Below are 19,072 nucleotides of genomic sequence, written 5' to 3'. Positions count from 1 at the left end.
TAGTATAATTACTGTGCAAGTAGTGTAATAGATTACACCTGGAACTGTCTTTTTTCCATGTGGCATATAAATCTTTTTGTTTACAGCCGCACATGCCGTCATGCACTGTATACATCTCAGCTGTTTGTGATAGCCATGTAGTTTATCATGAGCTAAAAGTCAGAACAGAGGTGTTTGAGAATCTAGTTCCTGGGCATAGGTATTAGCTGTTTTTCTTTAACAGAGTGTCTAAAAGTATTGACTGAACAGACAATGAAACAACCTGAAGATTGTGATTCTGCTCTACAAATTCTATGAAGTAGAATCCGGTACTTAATGGCAAAGATAAATCTCATCTAGATGATTTATTGTAAACAGAGCTTTTTCTTTCAGTGTAAAAAGAATGAGACACAGCTTTTATTAATTTTGTGGTAATGATTGTTAAATGCTATGTTACCTTGATTCTTGTTTTGCTTGCCTTAAATCAGAGGGGGAGTGTTCCTACCCAGATGCTACTTCTCTTACTGACCTAATAATTTAAGAAGACTAGTCAGTCTGAAGCATGTGCTTAAATGATCTTCTACAAAGAAAACTATTTTGTAATTTATTCTGGAAGTGAAGAGGTCACTCAAGCTGTGATGTTCCAGTGTTTGAAGACAGGCATCTAAAAAATGATTTTATAGTTGACAGTTCTTGAAAAAATTTCTGAGTAAAAAAAAACCCAAATCATGTTGTATGTAGAACTTCAACACTTTTAATTAATTTTATTCAAGATGATTAAAACTGAGACACTGAATTACTTGAGAAATTGTGTTTAATTTATATATGGCTAAATACTTTTTAAGGACCCCTCTATTGGGGGAGTGTCTTTGGAAAACTCTAGCTGACATGAGAAAATAAAGATACTCTTAAGTATTCAATACTTGCCTAACTTGAGCAAAAATAAATAGTAGCCTAAGGAGGGAGATTGTCAGTGAGGGTTTAATTTTGTTTTTTTATACTGCAATTTATAGTGCTTGAAATTTGTGCTACTATTCTGCTCTATATTGCATCGCTCAAGTAAAACCCATTTTTTTTTAGCTATGGAGGAGACATTTGGAGCCTGTTTCTATAAATGCTTTGATTTGTTTCCTCTGAGGTCATGCTTGATAAACATTCTGATGCTTTTGCAAAGAATTTACCCAAATGTTTTCCAAGGAATACCTGAACCTACTGCTTTTCGGTGGCTGTGTGGGTAGCTGTGGTTTAGGAGTGTGCTCTGTCATAACCAGATGGGATTTGTACTGCAGACCAAGTGGGTGAATTAGTCCATATGCAAGACAAAGCAGAGAAAACTGCTTTTGGAGTAGTGGTAGTTCATTGCAGGACTGGACCCCAGTTCCCTGCCTAATATTAGTGGGGTTTTGACAAGTTAATTCTGAAAATGCTTTAAACTCCTGCCTACATGGGGTTTTTTAAATGTTATTGAACTTAAGATACAGGTGCTCATTTTCAGCATCAGGTCATGTGGGCTATTCTGTAAGTGTGCATAGAGTTCACATTTATTTTATTCAACAGTGGCATTTGGAAAGTGCTAAAAAATGAATGGAACTTAATTTCTGTCCTGGAACAAATGTTGGGGTGATACCAAAATCAAATACTGGTAGTTATGGAAAATACCTCTGCAACAAAGGTAGTAGTGAGTTGCTCAGATAAATGCAATTACCCTACTTCTGGAAAATAAGCATAATTTTGATGTCCAGTAGAGTAACTTCTATAAGTATATAAGTAACTTCTATAAGCCTAATAATTCTAGTTATCCTTAGAGGTAACGATGCAAAGCATTTGGAAAAAAAGATTTTTCTTCTGGTTGGAGGCTACAGTACTTGTAATGAAAAATACTTAGCTTTTATTTATTTCTTAGAAAGTGTTTGTGTTTTAAAATTGATAGTTAAGTAAATATGTTGTCAAACACATTTTTCTACCAAAAATTCTTTGATCCTCAAGGGATGTTTTGTGATAACAGGAGCCTTCTTAATGATATGGTTTGACTTAGGGAAGAATTTTTTATGCTACAATTCAGCATATATTCAGGGTTCAGAAACTATGACTTTGCTCCTAAATTGTTTGGTTTCTAGCCTCTGATTCTGAATACTTTGTGAGGGAGGGAATTGTATCTGGGGATGCAGGAAATACTCCTAATTTATTTAGAGAATCTTAAATTCTCAAGTGTTTGTGCCAACTTCACAGCAAGGCTTTACCACTGGTCTTGGGGACCCAGGGTTCTTGAAGGCAGATTCTGCCAGTGAAGAATGAGGTGAAAAAGGCTTTTTCTGCATCCTGGTTACCAGATCCACTGCTCCATTCCTCAGTGGGCCCACATTTTGTGTAGTCTTCTTTTGCTGGTGATGTACTTCAGGAAACCATTCTTTTTGCCCTTCACATACCTTGCCAGATTCAGCTTTAGGTGGATTTTGGCTTTCTCAGACATTATCCCTCTGTTGTTGGGACAGAGTCGCTGTTTCTTCCAGATCACCTGTGCCTGCTTCTTTATGCTTCCTATTAATATCTGAATTTAGTCAGGAACTCCTTGTGCATCCATAAAGGCCTCCTGCTGCCTTTGATTTTCAGGGACATTCTCAAGGATCACATCCAAGGTCAAGAGTAGTCCATCCCAATATGCAGTAAGTCAGGCAGAGTCAGCAAAAGGCTTACTTTACAAATGTTCTTTTACCTGTTTCTGTTGATGTGGTCTGGGAAGCAAGCTGTCTTCAAATAAAGACTTCAGTATTTTGTCATCTGATTTCTCTTTTGAAGTAGTCTAGTCAGCACTCATACTAGTACCTTTACTGTAGTTCTACAGAATGGCATCCTCTAACGCCAGTGTGATGGTGCATGGAGTTTCTGGTAGGGGAGTAATCTCATGTCCTACAATAGCTGGATCTAGCAGAAGATATCTTTTGGCACTTGCGATTGATTATATTTGACTTACACACTTGAGGACTCCTTTTTTGTTTTCAATGTAAAGAGTTACTTATATCTGCTGTGTTTGTTCAGACTGAAGAAGACTAAGGGAGTTACAGCTGCTGCCACAAACTGTCAAATGGGTGCTTATGGAGAAGATGGAGCAACAATCTCCTTATAACTATGCAGTGAAAGTATGAGAGAAAACAGAATTTTTAGAAAGGGAAATTCTGATTACCTGTAAGGGTGGGAGAAAAGAACCCACTTCACAGTGAAGACTATGAGAAATTGGAGCTGGTTGCCTGGAGGGCTTGTTGAAACTTCATCCGTGAGGATACTCAAAACTTGACTGGACAAGGCTCTGAGCAGCTTAACCTGACTTCAGGCGTGGCCCTGCTTTGAGTGGGGAGTAGGACCAGATGACCTCCAGAGATCCTGTCAACTTAAATTATTCCTTGATTTTGTGGCTCTGCACATTCTTACTAGATACCTGTCAGTGAGACATAAGAGACTAGATCAATATGTTCAGACCCTTTTGGACTCTTAACCTGTGCTTGGATTTCTGGCACTGTAAGTTTACAGTTATTTTTCTTCAATGTCTGATAATGGGGATGGTGATTGAAACTGGTGGTTAGAAAGGAATGATACTTCATAGTTCGCAGCTTAATTGTAGAGAAACTGGTTAGTCTAAGGAATTACCTTCTGACCCTTACTGCTGTTGAAAAAGACTGAAATTGTCTTAGGGAGTTTAGATGCAGTTAGCAAATAAAGGACAGAGTTGTGGTGGAGGCTGTATAGGCTGGAATATACTGACTAAATATTGGTAAAAACTAAACCAAATGAAAAATTTGGATGAGGAGGTTGAAAAAAATTCTCATGTTTGACTTTTCCACGGGGAAAGGTTTACTTGGAAGATTTAGTCTGACCTTGTCTATGCTGGAGTGGTTTATATAAAAAGATTATTTTGTTGTGAAGCTGATCATATTGTTATGTTTTCTTATTTGTAATGTGTGAGATCTTTGAGATATCAGTACATAAGAGTAAATTATTTTAATGTGTTTGCATCCCACATTTTTTTTATTGTAGCTCAGCAATTATAAGCTATTTATATCGATAATTTTGTAGTAGAGGAATTAAAACTTGATCATTTTTTAGCGTATGGAAGTGGTTTGGAAATTCTTTATGAAGTGTAGTACAAACTCTCACACAAAGAAAGGCGTGTAAATGCTACAGGGGACCTAACATTGAAATACACATATGAATAATATATTAGTTGATATACAGTACATGTAATTAAAATTGAAAGAGTAAAGCAAATTTATAAAATATTTAAACTGAATAGTGAAGAACACTGCAGAGAATTAAATGCATTTCTTGTTTTTTTAGCCTGACAGTTACATGCTACCAGTATGTAGCTGTTTTCCTGGGGAGGATGTTTCCCACACTTGAGAAATTGGCTAGATCCTCACACATGCAGTGAAGCATAGCTAAAGTAATAGTTTATAGATATGATTCAAAACAGTACAATTTTTCCCATATAAAAAGGGTAACCTTCCATCACCAAGTAAAAATAGAAAGTACTCAAATAGGTGTTAGAATTTAGAATAATCAGGTAAAAATAATGAGACGTCTTTGAGCATAATCTTTGTCATAAGAAAATTGTGAATTTACTTAGATCTAGTTTTCTCTTGATTTGGGGGAAGTGGTTGTTGTGGGGGTTTTTTGTTTGCTATTTTGGGTTTTTTTTTGTTTTTGGTTTTTTTTTCCTGAACCGCTGAGATAATATTACTTTCTGTCAGTCAGCTGCTAAAATTGTACATTTCTTTGAGAAGTTAGAGCTATGTATGTCCAAGAGAGCCTTGCTCTTGTCTGGAATTACAGATGCATGTCTTTGAAAATTGCAAGTTTTAGTATCAAATATAAATTGAAGGATTGATTTGTTATAGCCTTTCTATTGTAGTGATTAAGAAAATCTGCTATATGCCATTCTACCTTCAGAGTACAGCCAGTGTCTTGATTTGAACAATAGGCTGCACTTAGTGAACAGCTTTCTTTAAGAAAATTCAGTGATGGGGGCTGAAGGACTCTGCTGCTTTATGTTCCATGCATAAGGAGGGGTTTTTGATATTGCAAAAATCAGTATCAAGTGTGGAAGCTAAAAACAATTAAAGTAGGCATATTTGAGAATAGGTGTGGGATTTGACTGAGTGCCAAATTGTGAATTTCTAGCCTGTCTGCCAGTAGTTTGGCGTCTTTCTCGATGCCCTTGTAGGGTATAACAATAGATTTCATTGCTTGCATAGGTGGGTAGCAGTTAATTGATGTTCATTAAGGTGGTTTTAAAGAAACTGATTTTCTTTAATGATCTGAAGCCTTTAGTTCTAAGTGTCAGGGTTTTCTGTTATGTATTTGTGATACCATGTTATGTCTCTTGGCTAAAGAAAGGGAGTAATAAGAAATGTAGCCGGCAACAGAAATACTATTGTGATCTGTATTTCTTCTGTTTACTTTTTTAATGGGTTTCTTTTTTCTCCACTCTTGTCCTGTCTGTATCTCCTGTCAAATAAAGGCCAAGAAACACCAGGTCTTTTTAACAGAGACGTATGAAAACAACATGAGAGAGCTGGAGTTACTCTTGGACAGCTTTGCTATGTCAGGCCAGCGGACAGCAGGTTAGTTGAAGGTATGAAATGACAGATGCATCTGTCAATGTTCCAAAGTCACTACATTGTGGGAATTCTGCAGATGCCTCTTGCATTCCCTCTTCTCAACATGCTTTGATTTGATGACATGATAAGAGCAGTTCTCACAGCAGTCAAATGGCCTTGCTAGCTGAGAAAGGGTGACGGAATGTGGACCTGCTGTTGTCAGCCCAGAGCTTGATTTACAAATGCTGGGGTGTATATGATCGGTCAGAAAAGGGCTTACTTGCTGTGCTCTAAATCCAACTGAGAAAAAAGTCCTTACAGTATACCTGCAAAGGGAACAGATGTTTTGCCTGAACTGAGCCAAATTTTGAGGCAACCTTCAACAACTTAAAGGTCATATATTCACAAAGGTTGTGTAGGACACATTATATACCACAGTACTTTTTAATGTTGATTGTGGACTAGTACTTTATTGCTTTCATTTGATCTAATACAGGACAAATACTTCTCTGTTTTCATTACATTTAATTCTAAGTTGGTGGTTGCCACTCTGCTACCTAGGTTTATATGTGATTATTGTATCAAACTCAACTAACTGCTGCTGCTTAAACATTTGATATAGTAGCTAATGTAAACAAACTGAACTTTAACAGCAAAGTTAATAATTTATAAAAAACAAAAATAGTACACTTACAGATAGCTTTAAATAAAGAATTTTTAAAAAAAGTTTTGGCCATGTGGTTGTTGTTAAAAAATCACGTACTAGACAGAAAATGCTTCCAACTTAAATGGCAAGTAAACTGGATATAAACAGGCAAAATGTTGCTTAAAGATTTATTTTATATAAATTATGATGACATATTTCTGCAGTTTTTAGCGACTGTAGGCATGAACGGGTTGTATAACAGCTTTAAATGAACATGCATTTTTTTGAATCTTCACGAAAAGATTTGTTTTTTAGGGCCTAGTAATGTTGAAATTGAATAAAGGCACTTCTTGAGATTTATGTTCTACTTGAAAGCCTAGCTTTGAGTCTGTGATGCATTGATTTTCTCACATGGGCTGTGTGATTTATTTTTTTTTATTTGGTAACTGGTGTCAGTTTTATTCTGTAATTATAAATGTAATTCCTGTGGGTAATACTTGTAGGTTTACTGTAGATAACGTCAGACTGAAAAGCTTTTCAAAACTGTGTGTTTTGCTCAGTCTTGCAAAGTTCCCCATGCCCAGAGGGGCTTCAGCAGTTCTGGGGGGAGCTTGATGCTGCTGCCAAAGTGCAGTTTCCAAAGCAGTAATTGTATTTTGGGTAGGTTTTCCATTCTTTGTAGTAGTAAACCTTGCAGAGAGCAACTTTGATCTGTTCCTGTAATATTAGGGATTCAGTAGCAGTAACTTCAGTATTTGCTTTGTTTAAGATAAATGTTGAGAGTTCTTACTTAAAGAGATTTTTTTTTTTTAAACTTCAGCATTTCTGCAGAGGCTCAGTTGAGGCAGGAAGTCAATGTCCATTTTAATATTAGCCATAAAGACTTAATACACTGCAGAACTAAATTTGACTAAGACATTTGTTTTACATATTTACTACACTTGTAAGTGTGAAATTTAAATTTTTAATGCTATTGCCTTACTGTGTTGTACTTACAAATTTATTACATAACAGTATTTCTTTAGACTTTCAAGAAAATATTTAATGTAATCATATTTGAAATGGGAGTGCCTAGGTGCCAGATAAAATAAAATTTTTAAGTCTTGGTGGTCTAATTAGCACACGAGGGGCTACATGAGCCACAGCTGGCTGGGCAGTCTTTCTTTCTTGTTTTTTTTTTTTTTAATAATTTTTGACTCAAATGTTTGAGAGATCTTCTTAAAAATGTGTCAACATTAAAGGTCTTTCCCCTTCATTTAAGTGCTTATTAGGCTATACAGGAACAATAATAATTTTTAAAGATTAAGAACTGAGGTATTTTAAAAAGTATTTCTTCTTCTTTATACATTCCAAAATAACAAGCTTAAGTCCACATCATGTCATTTTTAAGTGACCTTTATAAATTTCCACAGCATTATTATGCTTTTTGGGCAATTTGAATTATTTTGGTTTGTCCTTATTATATTTTGCAGTTATTCAACAACATGACATGTGCTCAGGGAACTTTGTCTTCGTTTCAGGAAAAAAAAATTTGGTGGTTGTAGTAATCTGAAGTAAAAAAAAAAGTGAACTGAGTGTGAAGTGCTAAGACTGTTAGCTGCTTTGAGTTAGTGTCCCTGTTCAGGGCTGTCCACCCGCACTGTTTTAGTCAAAAATCCAAACCAGCACCATATGAGCCACTATGAAGAAAATTAACTCCATCTTAGCCAGGCCCAGTACTGTTAGTAGAAAGTCTGAAGCAGCAGGTTTAAGAGTTTATTTGCTTGTATTCCTTCTGTCACACTCCTATCGAGCCTAGCATTTTCCTGAATTTCTCCTCCCAGATTCTTAGGTGATACTGGACAAACGCTTCAAGTACTGTGTTTTTACCCCTCGTTTCTGAAGTAGGGCCTCTCCAGCAGGAGAGTGCCATTTGGATTGTGTTGCGTGTCTCCTGCATAGCTGTATGAAGACAGATGACATTTAGCCAGTATTAAAGGCCATTGGCTTGTTTTCAGTATCTTACTGGTGCAGTAAGGTGGAATCTAGTATTTCTGTTGGCAGACTGGGCTGCGTAGAAAGCAGAGCTGCAGCAAAGGCAAGAAATACCAGCATGGAAAGCTTACTGGCAAAAATCTGGTTTTGGCAAACATGATGGTAATTTAAGGTAGTTCAGAGGCAAGGTTCAGTGACAGCATTGCAGTTTCGGACTTCAGAAATGAAGATACACTATTAACACAACTTGATGAAAACTATGGGATGGAAGACAACCCCTAGATTGACTTAATAGGTATTATTTTAAACTGTTAAAACTTCTCTAGAGCTAGAGGTATGGAAGAATAGCACTTTCTGGTTTTCTGTGCAACAAGATCATTGCAAAATCCTACAACAGATAGTATTGAGAAGTCACTCTAGTAATTGAGAAGACTGGACTGGAGTCTTGTACATCCTTAACTATATCTGTGGTTAAGTAATTTTATTACTTACGATGGTAAGATGTTATTACTCTGTTTCTGTGAAATCTAAGTAAGCTCCTAACAAAAGGTTAGATTTTATGGATTGATTCTACGTTGATTCTAGGTGTAACATTGCTGTATGGGACAATTCCTATGACTCAGAGGTTTGGTTAAGGGCATTGCTGTCTCATTAAGGAGACTGCTTTTCCTTGACTCCGTAGACCTTTAGAAACTGTTTGCTGGAGTGTCTGATACAACAGAACAGAAGACTGTCACTAGGATGTGCATTTGTTTTAAATTCACTGGTATGCTATGTAGTAGATCTTGCTGCTTTCACTGAGAGCAATCTTGTAAACCTGCATTGGTTTGACTAGATGTGACTTGCTAGTTGGCTAGCAAGTAAAAGTGAAAAGTTAATGTTGAATCTGAATAATACTCTATGCTCTCTGGTATTATCAAAGGGTTGGGAGAGAAGAGGGCTAATTGAAAAAAACTTTCAGGATGGCTGTTGGCAGTACTTTCTGACCTGTGCATATGTCTGAGTTTTCACTGACTTCCATTGGTGCATTATGTATAGCTTATAGGACAAATCCATCATTTTTGTATGATGCTTTGAGCAGAATATCATACTTATCAGATAATATTAACCAGAGGATTCTTAAAAACAGCCAACCTGCAAGTCTGTAAGTACATCTCCTCTATCTGACAAACTTTTATGGAGAGCCAAAGAAAGTCTTAGAGTTCAGTATCTGATTTGACTCTATGAGCCACCCTATGTAAATTGCTAAGTGACACTGACCTTTTAGAGATGTTAAACACCTGTATCATCATTTAGTTCCGCTGTGATTTATAATTTTTTAGCCTCTCTGGAATTCAAATTCCACAGATTTGTTTTACAAACTAAGGATGCTGTTAGCCTTGTTAAATTTAATTTTGCTTATAGAACATGTTAAGATTTGTGGAAAAGTTGATACTACTGTTTGTTACAAAATAATTTTATAAATGCTGCATACTAATATAAATAATTCCGAGAAGAATAATCTGTCAATAACCTGGCATTTTGCTGTAACACCAGAAAAAAATGAATAGTTCGTTCTTGGAAATTTAGTATCAGACGACATCTTGTGACCTTCTGATCAATGCAGTGTTGTTTTGGTTTCTTAGCACATTGTACTAGGGGCTTTGGAATGCTCAGATTTGTTCATATGTCCCTAATTAAGGCAACCAGGTTGTAAGTCTCCATCTAAAGGTTTAATAAATACGTGTAGTGTGTATATAATGGGTATATCAGCTCTAAGATTTATAATTGAAACATTATGTAGGACTGTGCAGACAGATAATACATTTTTTTAATTATTTCCTTTGGACTGAAATTCAAGATCATTTGAGAGGTTTTTAAGACCTCTCCAAGCACAACATTGTCATGTGATCTTTGGCTCTGTAAAGCTTTGAATAAATGAAGTACTACATTATAATATGCATGCTTAGTCATAACAGCAAAATAATGTCAGGAAAAGTGTAATATACTTAACTTTCAGGCAAAATGTTTTTCAGAGTGTCTTATTGTGTGGTTTTAAAGATGGCTGGTCTGACTGAATGACACAGGCTTGACCACAGAAGAAAATATATGCGAGACTGCATACCAAATACATTAGGTAGAAATGTAATCCAGAATTTACAGTTCTGTATCTTGTATTAAAGCTTTTATACAAATGTCTTTCAGCTGTATTTGCTGTGAAAGTATGGCTATTTAGCTGCATCTCTTGTGGCAAACAAGGCTCCTTTTCAGTGTTTTATGTTGTCACTGAAGCCCCAACTAATTTTAATATCTCTCGTCCAAGGTGAGTAGTTTTCTCTCTGTGGCTTTAAGGCTTAATTTTTGTTCCGCATTTTTCTTCAGGCACTTGTAAGGACAAAGGTAAATCTCCCAGCAGCTCTGTGCTTGAGACTTTGAGGTGTACCTTGACAGCTTACCAGAACAAGCTGGAAGATACATCTAATGAGGTAACACTTGCACTGTTTGGCTCCATATGTATTGCCTTCGGCCTGCAGCAATACATATGCTTTGCTCGTAAAAAAGGTCAGAAGAGTGAGAACGTTGAATTGACAGCTCCATGTATACCCAAAGAAATAATCTCTGTCACTGCTATTTCTGTAAGCGTACCCTAGCGTGAAGTTTTGCTTGCATGTGGGGTGATAAGGAAAGGTAGTCTTTAGTTTAATTTGGTTTTGTTTTCTTATTAAACCTGGTTTTTTTTATTCAGTAAACATGCAGGAAAACTAGCCGTTCATATCTAGGATTTCAGTTAAAAGATGATGATTTAAAAGTTGAGCAGTGTATACCGCAGTATTCCTAAATAAATAACATTTGAGTCTTAGCAGTCATTGGTGTGAGTTATAGAATCATATAATAATAGAATCATAGAATCACCAGCTTGGAAAAGACCCATCGGATCATCGAGTCCAACCATTCGTATCAAATACTAAACCATGGCCCTCAGCGCCTTGTCTACCCGTCCCATAAACACCTCCAGGGAAGGTGAATCAACCATCTCCCTGGTCAGTCTCTGCCAGTGCCCAATGACACTTTCCATGAAAAATTCTTTCCTAATGTCTAGCCTGAACCTCCCTTGGTGGAGCTTGAGGCCATTTCCTCTTGTCCTGTCCCCTGTCACTTGGGAGAAGAGGCCAGCTCCCTCCTCTCCACAGCTTCCTTTCAGGTAGTCATAGAAAGCAATAAGGTCTCCCCTCAGCCTCCTCTTCCCCAGGCTAAACAACCCCAGCTCTCTCAGCTGTTCCTCATAAGGCCTGTTCTGCAGCCCCTTCACCAGCTTTGTTGCCCTTCTCTGGACTCGCTCCAGAGCCTCAACATCCTTCTTGTGGTGAGGGGCCCAGAACTGAACACAGTATTTGAGGAGCGGTCTCACCAGTGCCGAGTACAGAGGGAGAATAACCTCCCTGGACCTGCTGGTCACGCCGTTTCTGATACAAGCCAAAATGCCATTGGCCTTCTTGGCCACCTGGGCACACTGCTGGCTCATGTTCAGTCAGCTGTCAACCAACACCCCCAGGTCCTTCTCCTCCAGGCAGCTTTCTAGACAGACTTCTCCCAGTCTGTAGCACTGCACAGGGTTGTTGTGCCCCAAGTGCAGGACCTGGCATTTGGCCTTGTTAAACCTCATGCCATTGGTCTCAGCCCAGTGGTCCAGCCTGTTCAGATCCCTTTGCAGAGCCTCCCTACCCTCCAGCAGATCCACGCTTCCACCCAGCTTAGTATCACCTGCAAACTTGCTAAGGGTGCCCTCAATGCCTTCATCCAGGTCATTGATAAAGACATTGAACAGGGCTGGACCCAGCACTGAGCTCTGGGGAACACCACTTGTCACTGGCCTCCAGCTGGATTTAATGCCATTTAGCACCACTCTCAGCTTTGGAAGTCTTACCCTTTAAAAAAATCAGCTGTTTTCCATGCAATGTCCTTTCATTTCACTGACCAGCAAGTCACAATCTTGTGTTTATTTTCTCATTTGTACTGCCTATGCGATTAAATTAATCCTCTTGTGTGTAAATGTTTTATGAATTTGTGGCTTTAAAGGCTGTAGAGAGAAGTTAGCTGCACTGTTAAAGCTTTCTGTACAGACTTGTAACTAGCTTATCTTTGGATAAAATTGGGAAATGGAGAAGGACAAGATGTGATAAGAGTACAGAAATGTCAGTACTGTATTTTCATTTCTAGGTTTTGTCTTTTTGTTTTGACAAATGTATAGTTGTATCTAGTCACTCACAACATTTTTAGAAAAAAAGAGAGAAAAAACAGAAGAAAAGTGTATCAGCTTTACTCCTTTCATTTGGAAAAGAATTCTCTCCTGCAATTGTCTCCTTTGAGTTTGTTCAGTGGGCGCAAAAAGAAGTGACCATGGCAACAATTATAATTTTGTAAACAACGAGCACTGTTAGGTCACTTCTAGTGAGATAAGAGAACCGATGTGTATAGTCATTATGAAACTCTTCCGAGACCCAAGTCTAGAAGCTGCAGAGTAACTCGGAACATGTTACCCACAGTGAATTGTGATTTGGGAGGAGGAATGTCACGTGATAGGCAGCACAGTTGAAAAGTCGACTCAGCAGGCTTTGGCTTAGCAATGTGCTTTGTTGTGAAACTGTGCCAGAGACAGCAGTGGGGAGACCAAGGGGGTGGCTGCTAAGAAAGGAAAGAGAGTATTCTGACAGAAAGAAGAATGAACTGTCAAGGAAAATAAATGGCAAGCAGAGCAGGACCAACTGATGACCTGCCACAAGACTTCCCAGTAGGACTGCGTGTGACTGACCCTGAAGTTGTCATATGGAGCCAGAGATCACTGAGCATTTCATGGTGCACGAAACGGGCAGTGCTCTGTCCTTTTTGATTATCCCCACCCCCATAGATAACAGTGCTTTTGGCTTTTTGTATGTTAGATAGGTTTAGTAATAAAACTTTTTAATAATACAATAATGCACAAAGGAACTATGAAGGGCACTGTGCAATAAAAACAGGATGTTTTAATACGCAGCAGTAATGGTTTAGTATTGAGTAATTATGTAGTGGTTCTTTTTAAAGAGAGATTTTCAACAAGACCACACATATTGACAAAGTTATTAATATATGTGTACACCTGTATGTGTATGTGAAATATGCTGGTGAATTTGTCATGTGTCACCTTTAACTTACTGTGTTGAACGTTAGATTAAATGATCTAGTTAATTTGTGTGACTGAAAAGTGTATAAGTTTTGGTTTTGACTGATCACAAAGTTTTGACTTTGTGTATAATACAGAGGCTAGAATATGTTTGGGGAAAGAGAGAAGGCTAGTTAACCAACAAAAAGATTAAAAATATTCCAGTAGCATTCTGTAATCTGCTGTAATTATTTCTAAGGGTTCTGCTTGGTGTCCTGATTTGACATCAAACAGAAATACTATTTCTGAAGTAATTTGTAAATTTTATAGAAGAGATATTTTACTTCTGAGTTACTCCTTGGTGGTCAAGTGCAGTCACTTGCACTATATTTCTGTTCAGTCCTTTCTTTCAGACGTTTGTATTGCTAACCTCATCATCAAGTAACCATAGATACAGATAATAAAGATTTGTTGTTAATTTTTTGAAACTGGAGTTTTGAAGCTAGTACACGTTATGGTCACAAGCTACCTCTAAGCTTGTTGCTTGTAAAACTGAAAGCAGTTCACTAAGTCACCATGCCTCTCAGAAATATTGCTACATTTTACAGATGTGTAAGTACTGTCCAGGGCTCAGTAAAAACTAGTGACCATGTTTGTAGCTGGACAGTTTCTGCAACTGGCCTCTGTCTCTGAAAACTTGTTTTCTCAAACCATTTCTCAGATCATAATCTGAATTTTTATTTACATTTTCCAATGCATTTCAAAGTCTGTTTTCTTGTTAGATATTTTGAGAGGTAATGGGAAAGTTAATGGTGGACTCAGTTTAGGATTCTGCCACTGCTATTTATCTTAAATCATTATAAGAGTGTTAATTAGTGCTTCTGTAATGGCACATTATTTAGATTGTATGGTGTCTAAATACTGTCAAAGGAATTGAAAGCTATATTTTTTTTTACATTTGTATACAAAGTTCTTCCTATATTTCAAGAGATTATGTAGCCTTTCTCTAAGAGCGTGTTTGACCTCCTTATTTTTCACAGCTTGGGAAAATGAAGGCTTTGTGTGAAAAGATGACAAAAGAACTTGAGATATCCAAAGAGAAAATGTGTGCTTTTAGTAAAGACCTTAAGGTATGGTTTTATGAACTTAACATAAAATTTCAAAGTCCTCAAAGTATCCTTCTGGATTTAAGGTATCTTTTCTTTTTTTCAGAATAAGTCTCTATCATTGTTGGAAAGACTAGTTTACCCTACAAGCTTGTGTGAAGCCATGTGCTTTATTCTGCTTACCACCTTACACTACCTAGCTGATCATTTCAATGATTGCACTTCTGAGATAATTTGAAGTAGATTTATCAATTTGCAAAATATTGGTTTATATTGAAATCAACATGAGTAATGTTTTTTCTCTCAATTGTTTTTCTCAGGAGGGCACATTGTATTAAGGGTGTTTATTCCTTTGATGATTTTTTGTTTGTATTTGTCAGACATACTAATGCATCTATGAAACATAAGGTCATCCTGAAGAGGTGTAGAATGTGGAGTCCAGAATTTCTTAAAGTGAAATCTACCTGGGAACTGATAAAAACACCTGAGAACTCTTTTCTTTAGTTTCTCAACAAGATTTTTTTTGGTCTCTTTTTGGCTGCCGGCATGACTTTTGTAATGTCCTGTCTGCCTACATCAGTGGCAAATGGAGTGAGGAAGTCCTGAAACCATGATTAAACTTAAATTTCTCAACTGGCAATGTATTATATTACTACCAAAATAGAATGTCTCTAGTCCCAGTGATTCTCAGATTCTTTTGCTGGGGATATGCTAGTTTATCCCTTTGGTTTAGTCACAGATATTTCCATGACACTCATAGAATCTTCATGTTAATTAATACTTGCACATGATCTCCTGTCATCTCATCTCAACTTTATTTACTAATTTGTGTTCAGAAGTCTTAGCACTTTTGCTTCTGCTGCAGCACCTTGATAAGGTACCTAAAATTTTTGCAACCGATTGTAACTGATACTTCTTTTCTTCCTGGGAATGCTACACATGCTACACATTGATGGAGCTGGTTTTTGTGCAGTACACCAGTTTCTGATTTCTTTAATTTTTTTCGTAATAAAATGGCATATATGAGTGAAATCTAGGTCCACTCTGAAAACATTTGTGTTAGAAATTTAACATTGCTTTAATTTTTGAATATTTTCATTAAGAAGAATAAAAATTCTCATTGTGTGTTGATTTTTGGAAGTATCTTTCCTACTACATTTCCTGTATGAGCAGCTATGATTTTTTTAAAAACAACCAGTGCTCTCAGTTTGACCTTTAGCACACTTTAGCCATGCTGGAAGTCCAGTGCTTATAGGCGAGAAAAGCATATATATCTGTCCAAACAATCTCAGCGGGTTTTTTGGCTGAAAAAGGGTAGTGTATTAAGTTCTTAGTTACCTTGTGAGATTTGTTTTTCTAAAGTAATAATTTATGATAATTTCTGATTTTAAGTTTCTTCACATGGTCAAACCTCCAAAGATGGTCCTCAGATTTTTTTATCATGCTTATGAAGAGTACAGTGGGTAACAGCAGTAGCCTGTGTTGCCCACAGCCTCAGCTCTGGCTGATCAGAGATTTACTTACAAAGAGTAATGTATCTTTTCGCTAGCTCTCAGAGGTTTCCACTCTGAAGAGGTAAACTTGCATCTATGCATTCTGCATCTCAGTTGTGGGGATGGAGGAGATTCTGAAGGTTGCTACATCATGGAAGTTCTCTCAGACATCGATTTCTGATGCCCATCTAGTTACAAGCTGTGGAGAAGGGCTATAGTCAGTCTTGAAATTCTGTCATTGACAAGATGCAGTCAGCTTAGCCTGGAGTCCTTTGAATACATGTGGCTATGTGACTGTTTACTTCCTCAGATTCTAAGCACTGGACTAAGGTAAAATTTGAGAGTAATTTCTTACCAACCTTTCTGTCCCATGCTCCTGTTCTTCAGCAAGCTCAGGATAACCTGGCTGATACCAAGAAGGAGTTAAATTATCTGCATGCTCAGTGTGCCGGCAGAGAGACTTTAATAGAAACTTTAAAAATGGATCTACAGAATGTGCAGCAGTGCTGGGAGAAGGAGAAAGTACATGCCACAGAATCTGAAAAAGAAATCCAGAAGCTTACCAGGGCTTACCAGAAGGATATGGAGGTATTACCAGAGACAAGATGACTGTCAAAAGGAGTCTTTGTTTAATCTCAGCTTTATGCATTTACATACATCAGATGGTTACTTTTAAGTCTTATCAGATTTATCCCCAAAATATGATTTTAAGATACGTATTTTGAAATACATATTTAATATCTGCAAGATCAAAGGACATATTGGTTCTCCTTCCTTCTATATCAGAACTAATAGCTTAACCCTTCCAGTAATTGGAGTTTTTGAACTGCTGTGTGGCAATTGATAGATAGGTAATGTGAAACAGAGTTAGTTTTGCCTGCATACTGAAAAACCTAGACATTCTTACTTGTGACCTCTGAGCTCATTGTAGTGTGCTGTATGTGAGAATTGCTTGACAAAGCAATATTTCAAAACTGTTATCTCTCTCCTTATATTTGTTTACAGATGCTGGTTTCTGTTATTTTTTCCCCCTGGTAAAGTGGTTCTCTACTAGCGATAGCGGTGATATTCTTTACCATAGTTGTTACGCATATTGAGCTCATTACTTCTACAAATTTGGACATGTGTGCCAACTAAGTAAAAAGGAGACATACTTTCCACCTCTTTTACAGCCTGGTATTTAAACAGTGTCCACATGAAGCAGCTGGAATTGTTATACACATCAGATAATGATTAGAGTGAGGGAAACTAGAAGCCTGACTGTATTGTAAAGTCAGCATGTCTACAACACTGTGGTTGCATTCAACATGTCTGAATTAATTTTGGCTCTTGGAATCCCTTTTTTTCACGCTAAATGGATAATTATCATCCTTGGTTTATCACAGCTCAAGCAAAATTGTTATGATGGTGGCACACAGGATTTTCCTTGGGGAATTAAAAGATCTGCTAGGAACAAAGTTAAACAAAACTACATTTTTTGTTGGCTAAAATACTATGAAATAATTGTGAGAAAATGCACCTAAGTATAATGGAAAGGACTCAGAAAAAAAGTTCTCTATCTCAGTCATCCGCAATTTTTTGATGTAAAGCCTCAACCAAGGCCCCTAAAAAACAATAGGAGCCTTTGCAATGGTTTTCTGACTGAATAAAGGTTCTTTTTCTTGTGGCTGTTGAAGTACAGCTTTCTGTTGTTGTCTTAATCAAAATTACTAAGTTGAATGTGTGTACTAAGATGATGAATGCTGGACTTTGTGTTGTATGCTATTGCTGCTAAAGTTTATTTATAACTTGGATCAATTTATTATAGTACTGACTAAAATCAGTGTAAATAAATGAGGCATGGCTTGTGGAATGTAACTGATGAAGCCATAAGCCTATTTTGTCTAGCTTTTAGTCATACATAATCCACAGAAAAACGATTTTTTGAAGACTTCAGAGTGATAGTTTATGAGCAGTGTGTTGTGCTGCCATGCAAATCAGACCATTTGCTGTATGCTGTGCAGATGTTGAAATTGGTTACTGTTTGAATGTACCTGAATGTTTTAACATAAATTATTAGATTGCATCACTAATAGCATGGAAGTTTTTATCTGTTTCAGGTCGTGGTTGTGACTGTTACAGGACTGGAGTTTATTAATAATTTGTATACTAAGTCTAATCAGGCAAATTTGGTGAAAGCTCTTTTCTTACTCTGGCTGTAATAAGCATAACTGTAAATGTCAACAATATTGCTTTTGAAAAGGTTTGGGAATGAGCTTTTGAGTATTTTTTCAGCTGCTTGCAGCTTACATTACAACACATATGTGCATCTCTTTGGATTCTAACACTGTTCAGCTTCAACAGTTAATTTTTGTTTTTGTCTCAGGAGAAGTTAACCTTCCTCCACAGCTTATACCAGCATTTGGTAGCAGGCTGTGTGCTTATAAAACAACCAGAAGGCATCTTAGATAGATTCTCTTGGTCTGAGCTTTGTGCAGTCTTGCAGGAGAATGTTGATGCCCTGATCTTAGACCTCAACAGCGCTAATGAGAAGGTAAGTGTCCTTAGGCACTAGCTACCTCTATTAAATTCAGTGACATTTGTCCATATCACAGTATCATTAAAAAGGACTGACATTCATCTTATTTCAAAAAGAATTTGGACGTTAATAATTCAATACCATTAATTATGGCTTGTCTACAACTCAGTTTGATGCCATTGCTGTGGGCATGTAAATGTGACTGAAGTCTGTATGAAGTCTCTAAGCTCCACTTTCTGTGCAGGACATGCTAATAGTACTAGCCAATATTAGCCACAGGGACCTAATTAAAAGAAAATAAATTAATCTTACTGATGAAGCAATTCAAAGAACTTAGTCATTTACACTAATAAAGCAAGTCTTTATTTTAGCATAAAACAGAAACAAAATGCTCTTAGTCCAGGATCGTCATCTTTAAATAATATGTTTATGATTCAGAGTACTGTCTGAAAAAATGTCAGTATGGTTTTTTTTGGTTTAATTGTAATTTCGGGAACGTGAAATTTTTTCAGAAATACAATAGAAAATACATTTTTTTTAAAACGTGAATATTTGTTTAAGGGAGAAACTGTATTTTTCTGAATTATTTTAATGTGAAAAAGCTTACATGCCCTTTCTCCCTAGAAATCCCTGCATTTTTAGGAAAGAA

The 19,072-nt window shown here is 36.9% G+C and overlaps 1 protein-coding gene across 2 annotated transcripts in view; it reads left to right on the top strand.

Moving 5' to 3' along the window:
* CCDC171 (coiled-coil domain containing 171) overlaps window positions 1–19,072 on the top strand; it is a 148,404-nt gene that overhangs the window by 38,374 nt on the left and 90,958 nt on the right. For both annotated transcript variants that reach the window (XM_069879831.1, XM_069879832.1), the window contains 5 exons: window positions 5,492–5,594; window positions 10,552–10,655; window positions 14,347–14,436; window positions 16,293–16,493; window positions 18,271–18,438. In XM_069879831.1, coding sequence (XP_069735932.1) covers window positions 5,492–5,594; window positions 10,552–10,655; window positions 14,347–14,436; window positions 16,293–16,493; window positions 18,271–18,438 — 666 coding nt within the window. The remainder of the gene's footprint in view (window positions 1–5,491; window positions 5,595–10,551; window positions 10,656–14,346; window positions 14,437–16,292; window positions 16,494–18,270; window positions 18,439–19,072) is intronic.

Source organism: Phaenicophaeus curvirostris, chromosome Z, assembly GCF_032191515.1.
Source record: "Phaenicophaeus curvirostris isolate KB17595 chromosome Z, BPBGC_Pcur_1.0, whole genome shotgun sequence".
NCBI lineage: Eukaryota > Metazoa > Chordata > Aves > Cuculiformes > Cuculidae > Phaenicophaeus > Phaenicophaeus curvirostris.
The sequence above is the reverse complement of the archived record's forward strand: the minus strand, read 5'-3'. Positions and strand labels throughout refer to the sequence as shown.